Source organism: Lithobates pipiens, unplaced genomic scaffold (assembly GCF_037356315.1).
Source record: "Lithobates pipiens isolate NorthernLeopardFrog02 unplaced genomic scaffold, aLitPip1_a1.2 Scaffold_30, whole genome shotgun sequence".
In the NCBI taxonomy this organism is placed as follows: Eukaryota; Metazoa; Chordata; class Amphibia; order Anura; family Ranidae; genus Lithobates; species Lithobates pipiens.
The window spans coordinates 33,040,128-33,054,968 of record NW_027507791.1 but is presented as its reverse complement, the minus strand read 5'-3'; the positions used below and the strand labels follow the sequence as shown (position 1 = coordinate 33,054,968).

At 47.9% G+C, this 14,841-nt stretch overlaps 1 protein-coding gene across 2 annotated transcripts; it reads left to right on the top strand.

Annotated features, from left to right (window-relative positions):
* Window positions 1-2,784: 2,784 nt before the first annotated feature.
* Window positions 2,785-10,380, top strand: PEX11B (peroxisomal biogenesis factor 11 beta). Of its 2 annotated transcripts, XM_077463980.1 has the most exons (5): window positions 2,785-2,947; window positions 4,410-4,525; window positions 4,724-4,925; window positions 5,842-6,186; window positions 6,675-10,380. In XM_077463980.1, the coding sequence occupies exons 1-5, from the start codon at window positions 2,892-2,894 to the stop codon at window positions 6,694-6,696; spliced, it is 741 nt and encodes a 246-aa protein (XP_077320106.1). In that variant the 5' UTR covers window positions 2,785-2,891; the 3' UTR covers window positions 6,697-10,380. The 2 variants fall into 2 exon arrangements, with proteins under 2 accessions (XP_077320106.1, XP_077320105.1); XM_077463979.1 differs by having other exon boundaries at window positions 5,842-10,380.
* The last annotated feature ends 4,461 nt before the right edge of the window (window positions 10,381-14,841 follow it).

The following is a 14,841-nucleotide window of genomic DNA, read 5'->3' as shown; positions in this document are numbered from 1 at the left end:
GAATACGCCCCTTTTTAACCAATGACCCCACCAAGCTTCTAATTCCCGCCCTGGTTATCTCTGGCCTCAGCTACGGGCAACTCCCTCCTCATTGGATTACCTTTTTACATAGACCAGTCCACTGGTCTCCATTCAGTGTCCTCCGGCCCTCTCCGCCAATCCCTCCACTGGTCTCCATTCAGTGTCCTCCACCCCTCTCTACCAATCCCTCCACTGGTCTCCATTCAGTGTCCTCCACCCCTCTCCGCCAATCCCTCCACTGGTCTCCATTCAGTGTCCTCCACCCCTCTACCAATCCCTCCACTGGTCTCCATTCAGTGTCCTCCACCCCTCTCTGCCAATCCCTCCACTGGTCGCCATTCAGTGTCCTCCACCCCTCTCTGCCAATCCCTCCACTGGTCTCCATTCAGTGTCCTCCACCCCTCTCTGCCAATCCCTCCACTGGTCTCCATTCAGTGTCCTCCACCCCTCTCTGCCAATCCCTCCACTGGTCTCCATTCAGTGTCCTCCACCCCTCTCTACCAATCCCTCCACTGGTCTCCATTCAATGTCCTCCACCCCTCTCTACCAATCCCTCCACTGGTCTCCATTCAATGTCCTCCACCCCTCTCCGCCAATCCCTCCACTGGTCTCCATTCAGTGTCCTCCAACGCTCTCTACCAATCCCTCCACTGGTCTCCATTCAGTGTCCTCCAACGCTCTCTGCCAATCCCTCCACTGGTCTCCATTCAGTGTCCTCCACCCCCTCCGCCAATCCCTCCACTGGCTTCCACTCACCCAACGAATAAAATTCAAAGTACTAACAATAATTTACAAAGCCATCCATAACTCTGCCCCCCAGCTCCGTCACTAACCTAGTCCCAAAATACCAACCGTGCCGCTCTCTTCGGTCCTCCCAAGACCTCCCTGCTCTCTAGCTCCCTTGTCACCTCCTCCCATGATCACCTCCAGAGCTTCTCCCATCCTTTGGAACTCCCTACCCCAATCTGGCCCAATAGAAGAATCTGACTGGGACGAAATACTAGAAAACACCAAGAAGACTCCCCCCTAGACCAGGGTTCCTCCAGAGGGTTCCGCTAGGGGTTCCTTCAGCAATGAGCAGTTTCTTCCATTCAGATAAGTTCCTACTGACGCCATTGATCTTTTTAGCTACCTTTTTTTAAGGAGATGATCCTTCCCAATTGACCACAAATGTAAGGACCATTCTTCCCGCTACCCACCACACTAATGTGTCATTGAGTTGAATGAATGAATGACTTGTATAGCGATGCAAATGCGAACTGAATCGCCTCAAGGCGCTTGATCCGACCTGCGTTGATTCTTTCTTAAAAGAGGTGAGTCTTGAGGTTTTTTTTTTTTTTTTTTTTTCTTCCTCCTGAAGACCCGATGGTTTCCTTCCAAGCGGATGTTCGTGGGTAGCGCGTTCCATATCCGTGGTCCTTGGACTGCGAATCTCCGTTCTCCCCTTGATTTTTACCGGTGTAGTGTCATATTTTGCTCCCCCATCGTAAAATGCTCCGGAAGTGACGTAGCGGCCAGAAATTTTGCACTGCGCATTGCGCGGCGCCTTCCAAGCACTTGCGCCATGCGTTCCAGAGGATTCGCGACAATGCAGTCAGATAATGTCAGGGAAGTGAGGGGGAGGGGGGTAATCGTGACTTTATGTTTAAACAGAGCGGAGCAGAGAGAGCGGGAAACCGTGGCTCGGGGAGGGGATTACCTCCCCTCACTTCCCGTGACATTATCTGGCGGTTTCACTGGTCTACGCTGTCATCAAATCCTTTGGAACGCAATGGCGCAAGTGTTTGGAACGCATCGCGCCGGCGCAAGTGTGCGAAATTTCTGGCCGCAGCGTCACTTCCGGAGCATTCTATGATGGGGAGCAAAATATGACACTACACCGGGACTTGGGGGGTGAGGAGGAGGTTGTAGATATTTTAATTTTAAGCAGGGGTAGATAACAATGTAGTATATGTACTATAATATAATAAATGTCATACAAATAATAATGGTAAATAAAATTGTAATAAAATAAATAGTATAATAATGTAATAAATGTCGTACAAATAATAATGGTAAATAAAATTGTAATAAAATAAATAGTATAATAATGTAATAAGTGTAGTACAATAAGTAAATATAAGTAATATTGTAATAAATATATATGTAATATATAATACATATTAAATATATAATAAATGTCATACAATAAATAATAGTAAATAATATTGTAATAAAATAAATAATATACTAATGTAATAAATTAGATACAATTAGGAAAAATAAGTAATAATGTAATAAATGTGATATAACATAATAATATAATGAATGGGATGAATAAATAGTATAATAATGTAGTAAATGTAATATAATAAAAACTATCATAATTTGATAAATGTTATAAATAAATAATAATGCAAAAAAAAAATAATAATAATAATATTAAACAAGGTAATGTGATAAATAATATAATAATTGAATGTGATAGAATAAGTAAAATAAATAAGAATATAATAAATGTGAATCAATAAACATTATAATAATGTAATAAATGTGATAAGACATTACATTGTAAAAGTGAGCTGTCAGTCAAGGCAAGAGGGCGGGACTAGGGAGAGGCAGTTACAGAAAGGAGGCGTGGTCTAATCGGTAACATGACGCTCCTGCCTGGCTGAGCTGTGCGATGTGGGGGAGAGGTTTCTTCCGGGACACGCCCCCTCACTACACCAGGACGTGACCCACCTACCTGTATACACCCGGAAGTAAGACACACGGAAGGGACCCGTACTACACCCGGAAGGGACCCGTACTACACCCGGAAGTGGCCCGTGCTACACCCGGAAGTGCGGCATTGAGTGATCTTTACACCCTGAGCGGGGAGTAGGACACACATGGACGCCTGGGTGAGGTTCAGCGGCCAGAGCCAGGCCAAGGAGCGGCTCATCAGGTGACTCCTCTGTGCCCAGGGCACTAGCAGCAGCCTGGGAGGGGGACTACAAGGCCCAGCATGACCCTGAGAGCCCTGGAGGGGAGGGGGGGGGGTGTGACTATAAGTGACAGCAAGCCAGAAAAGAAGGGGGGAGGATCGCTACATGTCCCAGCATGCCTTGGGGGAGATAAAGGGGGTGGTGGACTACAGGTCCCAGTATACCTTGGGGGAGATGAAGGGGGTGGTGGACTACAGGTCCCAGTATACCTTGGGGGAGATGAAGGGGGTGGTGGACTACAGGTCCCAGTATACCTTGGGGGAGATAAAGGGGGTGGTGGACTACAGGTCCCAGCATGCCTTGGGGGAGATGAAGGAGGTGGTGGACTACAGGTCCCAGTATACCTTGGGGGAGATGAAGGGGTGGTGGACTACAGGTCCCAGTATACCTTGGGGGAGATGAAGGGGTGGTGGACTACAGGTCCCAGTATACCTTGGGGGAGATGAAGGGGTGGTGGACTACAGGTCCCAGTAAACCTTGGGGGAGATAAAGGGGGTGGTGAACTACAGGTCCCAGTATACCTTGGCGGAGATGAAGGGGGTGGTGGACTACAGGTCCCAGTATACCTTGGGGGAGATGAAGGGGTGGTGGTCTACAGGTCCCAGTATACCTTGGGGGAGATGAAGGGGTGGTGGTCTACAGGTCCCAGTATACCTTGGGGGAGATGAAGGGGGTGGTGGTCTACAGGTCCCAGTATACCTTGGGGGAGATGAAGGGGGTGGTGGTCTACAGGTCCCAGCATGCCTTGGGGGAGGTGAAGGGGGTGGTGGAGTATAGGTCCCAGCATGCCTTGGAGGAGATAAAGGGGGCGGTGGACTACAGGTCCCAGCATACCTTGCTCCAGCTCTTTCTGCAGATTTCCTGTGTAATTAAAGGGACACTCCGCCTATGGACCATGTGACCTCCATGTTTCGTCTACATTCCTCACTCTCCCACTTACCATCCTGAACCCCCCCCCCCCCCTATTGATTTTTGGATTGTACGTGGCTCCGCGCACAACGCTGCGTCCCCCACGTCTACAGCGATCTGCGAATACTTAGACCACAAGTCCCATCATCTGCAGACATCTATGCAAGCATTTCATAATTCGCATTTTCTATTTTATTGATGGGGTGTGTTATTGCATTTTTGTAAAAAAAAAAAAAAGGTGGAGTGTGCCTTTAAAAAAAAAAAAAAATCTTTGTTAGAGCTCCTCCCCACCCTGGGCAATGACCCGCCTCCGGCTCCTCAGGGGAGGGGACATGTCACCATGTTAAGTATAAGAACCCTTTCTGGGTTTGTGTGACATCAATGCCGGGGCGAGGTTTTCGATTCTTTGTGACCGGCTTCAGGTCTGGGCGCTCTTTATTTGGGGGGAGGGGTCGGTTGCGGTGACGCCGCCGCCGCCGCCATCATCACTCACATCTGTCTTCTTCCCCCTAGAGCCGCACAGTACGCCTGCACGTTGCTCGGGTACACGCTGCAGAAGAATGGAGCCAGCGCAGAGCTCGTCGCCGTCATCAAACAGGTGGAGGCGCACTTTAGCCTCAGCCGGAAACGTAAGTGGCAGGAGAGGAGCGCAGAGACCCAGTGATGACATCACCGGATCTAAAATAAGAGATTAAATGAAAAGAGAAATGTTTTTTTTAGTAATGTCATTATCATGTTGTTGGGGGGGGGGGGAGGGGAAATCAGGTTGAACTTCATTATATAGAAGTTTGGGGGTCACTAGCGCTCTCTTTGTCTCCCCCCCTCAGTGTTTAGGTTGGGGAACTCCGTGGACGCCTTGGAGTCGGCCAAGCGGGCCATACACCTATCGGACGTCGTCTTGCGGTTCTGCATCACGGTGAGCCACCTGAACCGCGCCATGTACTTCGCCTGCGACAACATCCTGTGGCTGGGGAAGACGGGGTTGTCACGGGAAATGGACCAGGAGAAGTGGAGTCAGAGGTCCTTCAGGTGAGTAAACACCACCAATGTAAGAGGAGGAGTTACTGGGGCTCCTCACTGACCAGCAATGTAAGAGGAGGAGTTACTGGGGCTCCTCACTGACCACCAATGTAAGAGGAGATGTTACTGGGGCTCCTCACTGACCACCAATGTAAGAGGAGATGTTACTGGGGCTCCTCACTGACCACCAATGTAAGAGGAGATGTTACTGGAGCTCCTCACTGACCACCAATGTAAGAGGAGATGTTACTGGGGCTCCTCACTGACCACCAATGTAAGAAGAGATGTTACTGGGGCTCCTCACTGACCACCAATGTAAGAGGAGATGTTACTGGGGCTCCTCACTGACCACCAATGTAAGAGGAGATGTTACTGGAGCTCCTCACTGACCACCAATGTAAGAGGAGATGTTACTGGGGCTCCTCACTGACCACCAATGTAAGAGGAGATGTTACTGGAGCTCCTCACTGACCACCAATGTAAGAGGAGATGTTACTGGGGCTCCTCACTGACCACCAATGTAAGAAGAGATGTTACTGGGGCTCCTCACTGACCACCAATGTAAGAGGAGATGTTACTGGGGCTCCTTGCTGACCACCAATGTAATTGGGGATGTTACTGGGGCTCCTTACTGACCACCAATCTAAGAGGAGATGTTACTGGGGCTCCTTGCTGACCACCAATGTAATTGGGGACGTTACTGAGGCTCCTCACTGACCACCAGTGTAAGAGGAGACGTTATTGGGGCCACTAGTGTAATAGGAGACGTTACTGGGGCTCCTCACTGACCACCAATGTAAAAGGGGGCAACTTCATATTAATGACCATGGTAGGAACTCCTCAGGTGTGATGGTCGGGTGACGAGATTCTTTTGGCCGTATAGTGTAAGTCCTCTGCAGTCACACATTCTTTGTCCCCTCTGCAGGTATTACTTGTTTTCGCTCATCATGAATCTCAGCCGGGACCTCTACGAGCTCAAACTCCTGATGGAGGCCGAAACTGGGAGCAAGCGTTCCTCCTCCAGGCTGGCTGCTGAGAACGGGGTGGTCTCTCGTGGGAGCCCCTCCCACCACCAGATGGTGGTCCTCCAACTCCGCCTCCTTATACACGTCCTCCGCAGCAACCCTCCTCTTCTGCTCGACCTGGCCAAGAACACCTGTGACCTTTTCATCCCTCTGGACAAGCTGGGCCTTTACAAGACCAACCCGGGCTTTGTGGGGCTGTGCGGCCTGACGTCCTCCATACTGTCCATCCTGAGCATCGTCTACCCCTGGCTGAAGCTGAAGCCTTGAGACCCCCACTGGCAGCCCATGACCCCCCCAAACGTTCTTCTGAGAACTTGCTTGAAACCTTGAGACCCCACCAGTGTCCTTTGTTTCCATAAGTTCTTCCAAGAACTTGGCTGAAGCCTTGAGACCCCTACACTGGCATCCTGAGACCCCTACTGGCATCTCGTAACCCCAAACGTTCTTCTAAGAATTCGGGTGAAACCATGAGACCCAACTGGTTGCAATTTTTCTCATAAATTCTTCCAAGAACTTGGTTGAAGCTGAAGCCTTGAGACCCTCCACTGGCATCTTGTGACTCCAAATGTTCTTCTAAAAACTCAGCTGAAACCTTGAGACCACACCAGTGTCCCTTGTTCGTTCCTAAGAACTTAGTTAAAGCTGAAGCCTTGAGACCCAAACGTTCTACGAATTCGGGTGAAACCATGAGACCCAACTGGTTGCAATTTTTCTCATAAATTCTTCCAAGAACTTGGTTGAAGCTGAAGCCTTGAGACCCCCCCACTGGCAGCCCATGACCCCCAAACGTTCTTATGAGAACTTGCTTGAGACCCCGCCAGTGTCCTTTGTTTCCATAAGTTCTTCCAAGAACTTGGCTGAAGCCTTGAGACCCCCACACTGGCATCCTAAGACCCCTACTGACATCCCGTAACCCCAAACGTTCTTCTAAGAATTTGGGTGAAACCATGAGACCCAACTGGTTGCAATTTTTCTCATAAATTCTTCCAAGAACTTGGTTGAAGCTGAAGCCTTGAGACCCCCCACTGGCAGCCCATGACCCCCAAACGTTCTTATGAGAACTTGCTTGAAACCTTGAGACCCCGCCAGTGTCCTTTGTTTCCATAAGTTCTTCCAAGAACTTGGCAAAAGCCTTGAGACCCCCACACTGGCATCCTGAGACCCTTGTTTAAAAACAATTATACAGCAAGTACATGAAGTACAATCCTTACGAGTACAGCAAATTGGATGGAATTCCCAACATGTTTCGTCCACAATCTGGGCTTCCTCAGGGGATGCTGTCCTCCTTGAAGAACAAGCCTTTTTTCAGTTTTTTAAGAACCGTTTATACTACAATCAATGATAATTCAGGGAGTCGCCGCCACAGAAATCCAAGAACTGCAGGTGACCATAGGAGGCATTCAAGGACCAGAAACAATAGTTTGCAAAAATGCCCAACACCCAGGGACATAGACTCTCTCCAAAACAGGGTACCATTATATAGAACTAGTGTCCTGCCGGAACCCCAGGGACACACACCAGCACTATATACGAGTACCCTACTTTATAAAGTCATGTATATCCCTGGGTGTTGAGCATTTTGCAAACTATTGTTTTTGGTCCTTGAATGCCTCCTATGGTCACCTGCAGTTCTTGGTTTTCTGTGGCGGTTGTAGACTCCTTTGAGATATCATTGATTGTAGTATATACTGTTCTTAGAAACTGGGAAGGCTTGTACTTCAAGTGGACAGCATCCCCTGAGGAAGCCCAGATTGTGGACGAAACATGTTGGAAATTCCATCCAATTTGCTGTACCCATTAGGATTGTACTTGCTGTATAATTGTTTTTAGACCATTTTTTTTTTATCATTGTTAATATAAAATTTTATTTAATCTTCCTGGATCACCATATTAATATTTTCACCTCCAAACATCCCACAAATCCTCCTGTATCTAACCAATAGAGAGTGTGTACATCATGCAGGCAGTAACATAGACACCCAAAGAAGAAGAACCCCACCTCCTTTAAACCATAGAGAGGGGAAGACTTAGGACTGGAGTGCCTGTGGCATTTAGATAGGGAGGGGTCGGGCACCCAGAGATGGGCTTTAATGTAATTTCCAAAGTCTTTTTCAGCTCTTTTCAAATCTGCAGCTTTCATTAAAACAATCCCTAGTGATCCTGCCACCGAGGTCCTTGTCCAGGCACTTCCTGTTATAGGGTGACAACATTCTGTCCCTGCCTTTCTGTATTATCATCCTGCATTTGTCTATTTGAAATTTGCAGTTTTCATTAAAATAATCACTGCTGATCCTGTCATGAAGGCACTTCCTGTTATAGGGTGACAACGCCCTGTCAGCGTCTTTTACGGTTGCACCTTTGGGTTGCCACCCTGTCATACAGGCTTCTGATGGCGACTACAAGGGGTTAATTTCAACACACACATACACACACACACAGACATGGTCCACTGTTGTCACCATCGATGGGAAACCCGCCCTGAGAAACGCCACGCAGCCATCAGTGGAGTGCATTTTATAGGGTGACAACACACCCTGCCCCTCTCTATTATCCTCCTGTGTGTTGTCATTTGAAATCTGCAGCTTTTATTAAAATAATTTTTGGCAGTACCACCATGAGGGTCCTTAGTCAACTCCTTCCTGTTATAGAGTGACAATGCTCTGACCTTTGTCTCACAGTTGCACTCTTGAGTTGTCACACAGGCTTCTGAAGGCACCTGCAAGGGGTTGTTTCAGCACACATTCCACTGTTGTCACCATTGGGAAAACCCACCTGGAGAAATGCCATGCAGCCAACAGTTAGGGTGCATTTTATCGGGTGACAACACTGTCCTTGTCATACGGTTGCACTCTTGAGTTGTCACCCTGTCACACGGGCTTCTGAAGGCACCTGCCAAGGGTTGTTTCAGCACACATTACACAGAGACATGGTCGACTGTTGTCACCATTGGGGAAATCCGCCCTGAGAAATGCCACACAGCCAATACTTGGGGTGCATTTTATCGGGTGACAACACTGTCCTTGTCTTACGGTTGCACTCTTGAGTTGTCACCCTGTCACACGGCCTTCTGAAGGCAACTGCTAGGGGTTGTTTCAGCACACATTACACAGACATGGTCCACTGTTGTCCCCATCTGAGAGGCCACGCAGCCATCACTGGGGTGCATTTTATAGGGTGACAACACACCCTGCCCCTCTCTATTATCCTCCTGTGTGTTATCATTTGAAATCTTATTAAAATAATTTTTGGCCGTCCCGCCATGAGGGTCCTTAGTCAACTACTTCCTGTTATAGAGTGACAACGCTCTGACCTTTGTCTCACAGTTGCACTCTTGAGTTGTCACCCTGTCACATGGGCTTCTGAAGGCACCTGCAAGGGGTTGTTTCAGCACATTACACAGACATGGGTCCACTGTTGTCACCATTGGGGAAACTCACCCTGAGAAATGCCATGCAGCCAACACTGGCGTGAATTTTATCGGGTGCACTCTTGAGTTGTCACACAAGCTTCTGATGGCAACTAGGGGTTGTTTCAGCACATATTACACAGACATGGTCCTCTTTTGTCACCATCGTGGAAACCCGTCCTGAGAAATGCCATACAGCCATCACCTAATACATGATTATCGGGTGAAAACGCTTTATCCTTACAGCTCCATTCTTGAGTTGTCACACGGGTTTTCCATTGGTGACTGGAAGTGGCTATTTCAGCACGCATTGCACAGGCAGGGTCCACTGTTGTCACCATCGGGGGGGGGGGGGAACCTGCCCTGAGAAATGCCATGCAGCCAACGCTTGGGGTGCATTTTATCGGGTGACAACACTCTGTCTTTGCCTTACGGTTGCACTCTTGAGTTGTCACCCTGTCACACAGGCTTCTGATGGCAACTAGGGGTTGTTTCACACCGCTTCTGAGGGCAACTGCAAGGGGTTGAGTGCTACAGGAGATGCAACAAAAGGAAGGGAAAACAAGGATGTTTAAAAGTTTTTAGGTTTGCATCTACTAAACCTACGAGTGGACTTCCTGTTTGGGGGGGGGGGGGTCGGTTTGATTATTCATGTTGTCACTGTTATTGATGTCTTTGATTTTGCGCATTAAATGGTAATCACCGGTATTGAGTGTCACATTTCCCTCCCTGGAGTTTGACTCACCCCTCCCCCCTTCCTACACAGCATCCTATGGGGTTACTTGTTATTACTGCTATTGGGGGGGGGGGGTGGAGCTTGGGCACACATCAGCAGGTGACGGACTCCGCCCATAACTGAAATATCACGGTTGGGTGGACTAAACCTTTAATTCCAGGGAAAGAAAATATGTTGATGCTCATAATTCGTCCGCCAGATCAAGCCGCTGTATATAATGTATTATTGTAATTTTGTACATAATCCAAACCCAAATGACTTGTCTGTTTCCTACTAAATAAAGATTTGCCTCTTTTATATGCGTGTTTTTTTTTTTTTTTTTTTAACCATTTAAGGACCGAGCCTCTTTTTGACACTTGTTGTTTATAAGTTAAAATGTTTTTTTTTTGCTAGAAAATTACTTTGAACATAATAAAATTGGTGCGCGATCGCGGGATATGGCTGCCTAATCCCTGCCCTCCACGCCACCGAGCCCGATGACACCACAAGGCTCTCTGCAGCAGGTCCAGCTTCCCCTTCAGACAGCCTGCAGCAATTCCCTACAGACCTGGTAAGCCCCGACCTGCATAACTCAGATGCAATGCTGGCCAAGTTCCGTTCCATTGTGAGAGATGAAATCTCCGTAGCCTCTCGCCAGCTCTCCTCTGATCTCATGTGAGGCCTTAAAGAGCTAGGCCGCGGCACAAACCAGCTTGAACAGCGGATGGATTTAACCAACGCAGGGCTAGAGGGCCACGCGGATGAGGTTGAAGAACTTAATGCTGAGGTTGAAATCTTGCGTGACAAGCTGGAGGACTGTGAAAACAGGCCCCGCTGGGATAATCTTAGAATCCGTGGGATTCCGGAGGTCATCACCGACTTGCAAGGCACGGCCACGGCTTTCTTCCCGAAATTGGCACCTGAGATCCCGTTGGAACACCTGGAATTTGAGCGCATTCATAGATCCCTTGCACCAAAACCTACAGATGACCCTCCCAAATTATAATGTTCCACTTTTACCGCGCTAATGAGAGACTGTTGCAATTGTTGAGGGGACGTCCGGATCTCTCCTTTCAAAACCATTCTCTTGCCCCAGTCTCGATTGCAAAAAAGAAGGAACTTGAAACCATATCTCCAAATCCTGCAAGCCCAAGGTATTAAATGCAGGTGGGGGTTCCCCTTTAAGCTTTCTTTTTCCCATCGAGGTCACCAAGTTCAAGCATCCTCCTTGCCTGATTTGAGATGTCACTTTCAGGACTTACAACTGGATCTCCATCCACCCCAGGAGGAATCGTCCGTCTTGTCCTCCCGCCCACGGTTGGTACAGCTTCCCTGCAAACCATCGCAGGCATCCCAACAAGCCTCCCAGGCCCTCCGTTCTCTTCAAGCTCAACGCTTCCAGGATGTTCCCTCAATTTTCCTGAACTCCAGGTTTTCACTTCAACATTGGCCTGAGTTATATTTCAGGCTTTTTCCATGTCGTAGCCCACTTTGGCTACGCTTACTGAGGTTCAGTCCATCTTCCCGCAGTCACTGAGAGGCTCCCTAGAGCTACATTGTTGGTATCAAACTTTTATATTTTTTAATGCACACATGATTGTTGCCTTACATTTAAAAGTGGCCGACACTGCCAAGTGTTGGGCCGCCACCCTGGGTCACCCAATTTGATAGATGGTGACTGGGGGGGGAGGGTGGCCCACGGTTGAGGAGTTGGCTGATGTCTCAGATTCATCCTGGGCCAGTTGTTACTCAATCAGTTTAAAGGTCCACTCCGTGCCCATTTCGGTCTACGGACTGTGACCTCATTCCTTCTGGCCATCATGGATGATCTCTGACCTACCAGATAATGCACATTCTCAATAGGTAGTTGATACCGGCACCTAAGTTGCTCAATCTCTATGCTAGTTACCTTTCCCGGACCTCCCCTGGCCTAGCCCGGGGAGTCTGGAAAGGGTCTAACCCAATCTTGTGTTTTGAGCTAGAATTTACTGTTTTCTCTTTAATAGTTTGTGTCCAATATATTACGTTATATTAAGTGCTCATTTTTATGCATTTTTTATTTGGTTTAAATGGTTAAGTAAGCAAAATGGGTCTGATGGACCACTGCGACCCCCACAGTGTCGGCACTTGCTTAGGATTATGGTCCTAGCCGACCACCGACCTCTTGGTGGGTCCCCGAACCCAAGATTGGTTGCACTATTGCTTTTTTCTGAATTTTTTTCTACCGAGATTTCCTTGGCCTTATTGTGCTTCTCTCTCGCTCTTTTACTACCTCCCTCTTCTTTCCCCACAATCTCCCTTCTCTTTTTTTAATTGAAAAACAAACTTTATTGAAAAAAACAAAGAAGGAAACAGAGAAGATAACATACATAGTAAGCATACATAAGGTAAAGCAGGTAATGAGGGCCAACCTGGCCAAGGCAGTGTTGCATACATGAGTGCTTTGGGATAGTTGCGCTGCATAGGGTTTAGATACCCATCATGGGTAGCATCATTATAAGACCAATCCGTGCCAACCGGGGAAGGGGCAGGAGGCGGAGAAAGAAAGAAAAAAGGAGGAGAGGGAAGGGGACATAATAAAAGCAGGCCCATGGGGTGGAGGAAGCACAGAAAGGGAAAAACAGAGGGGGAAGGGGGGCAAGGGATCAATATAACAGCATATCAAGTACATGTCTCCCCATCCCCCAACCATCTGCCCCATATCTGCTCGTATTTAAGTGGACATCCTCTATGCGTATATATTAATTTCTTATACGGGAGGGTATCGTTAACCTCTTTCTTCCAGCATTGGACCGTGGGGGGGAGGGCCTGCATCCAGCCGCGAGCAATCACTTTTCTCGCCAGGAACAGTGTTTCATGTAAAAAGGTACGAAGGGACTTGTCAGCATCAAATTCTGGCAAGAGGCCAAGTAAGCACAGCTTTGGGTCGAGGCTAACAGGAGAGCCCATTTGGTCATGGAGAAAGCGAATTACCTGTATCCAGTATGTTTGTATAACCGGGCAGGACCATATGAGGTGATAGAAGGAGCCTGGAGTGTGGTCGCATAAGCGGCATCCCGGATTATACGTGGGTTTGAACCGTGCTATCTTTTGGGGGGTCAGGTATGTCCTATGTACGATGTACAGCTGTGTGAGGCGGTCCGAAAGCCTGGGGGATACTCTCTTCACATCCCCCAATACATCATCCCACTCCTCATCCTCAATTACTCCAACATCCACCTCCCATCTGGCCTTGGCGGCATAAGCCAATGCCCCGGAACCTGGGAGACGCATGGCGGAGTAGAGGGCGGAGATCAACCTGGTTGGCTCAGCCCCTGTGATTATATCTACTATAGGAGGGACTATCAGAGGGGGGTTGGAGCCGGCAAACTGAGTCTGTAGCGCATGTCGGAGCTGTAAATATCGGAAGAAGAGATGGTTAGGGAGTGCGAATTCTTCCTTTAGCATTTGAAAGGATTTAAGCCCAGTGCTAGTCATAACTTGGTGCATGTACAATAACCCATACCGTGTCCAAGCTGCAGGGTCTGGAACGGACAGCAGTTCGGGGGAAGTGAGTGTTGAACCAGAGAGGAGTATAAGAATGAACCTGTGGGGTCATCTCCCTTCTCTTTACCCCTTTTCTGAGTCAGCGGAGGTTGCATTTGGTGACGATGGTAAACCCTTTTCCACCATGAGGCTTCGGTGGGACTTTAAATGAGGCCAATCACTATATAGAGTAAGCATGTGGGATATAAAACACAGTATTGCTTTTATGGGTTCCAAAAAAAAGGGGGGACGTTAAATGAGAGATGTATACCAAAGAGCAGTCTTAGCAAAGAACATTTATTGGTATACCCCAATGAAACGCGTCGGGCTTACATAGATGCATGATGTCCATACAGATGATTTTATGTCTGTTATATTGTTTTACTCTAGATTTTCTAATGCCATCCAGCCCTTCCAGTGGCCCATGTTGTGCAGGACTTGTCTTTACCTTATGATATGCCAAGTACCATGGCATCCATATTTATATGTGTTTTTTTAGCATGCCCTGTGTTTATGCGATTCTGTGTATGCCTTTTTGTGTGATTCAGTGTGCTGTGTATGATTTCACAAGGTATAATAAATGTTTTTTGCCAAGACTGCTCTTTGGTATACAGCTCTCATTTTAAGTCCCAAAAAAACTCCCCCCCCGCCTTTTTGTTGGAGCCCATAAAAGCAATACTATGTTTTAGATCCCACATGCTTACTCTATATAGTGATTGGCCTCATTTACAGTCCCACCGACTAAACTTTTCTCTCTTTTTATCTCATAACAGTACTCCGCCACTACGGCTTTGGCACTTCCTTTCTAAGTTGGCTGGCAGCACTGTCTGATGCCCCTCAGGCTAAAATTAAATACTACGGATTTGAATCCTCTATTTTTCCTATCCAGAGGGGCACTCGACATTGCTGTCCGCTTTCGCCCTCTCCTGTTTGTCCTGGCTATGGAACCGCTGGCGGAGGCGATGCGTTCACATCCAGATATAAAGGGTATTGAAGTGGCGGGTTCTGCTCATCAGATCTCCTTGTTTGCAGATGACATCCTATTGACTCTGACAGCACCCAGAATCTCGTTGCCTAATTTATTCTCTCTTTTGGAGACCTTTGCGTCTCTATCGGGACCACACGTTAACCCTACTAAGTCTAAGTCCGTAAACCTTTCCTCTTTGGAACTGACCTCTCTAAAAGCCAATTTCAATGGCTCCCCTCATTGCCCTATCTCAATGGCTCTCCTCGTTGCCAATTTCAATGGCTCCC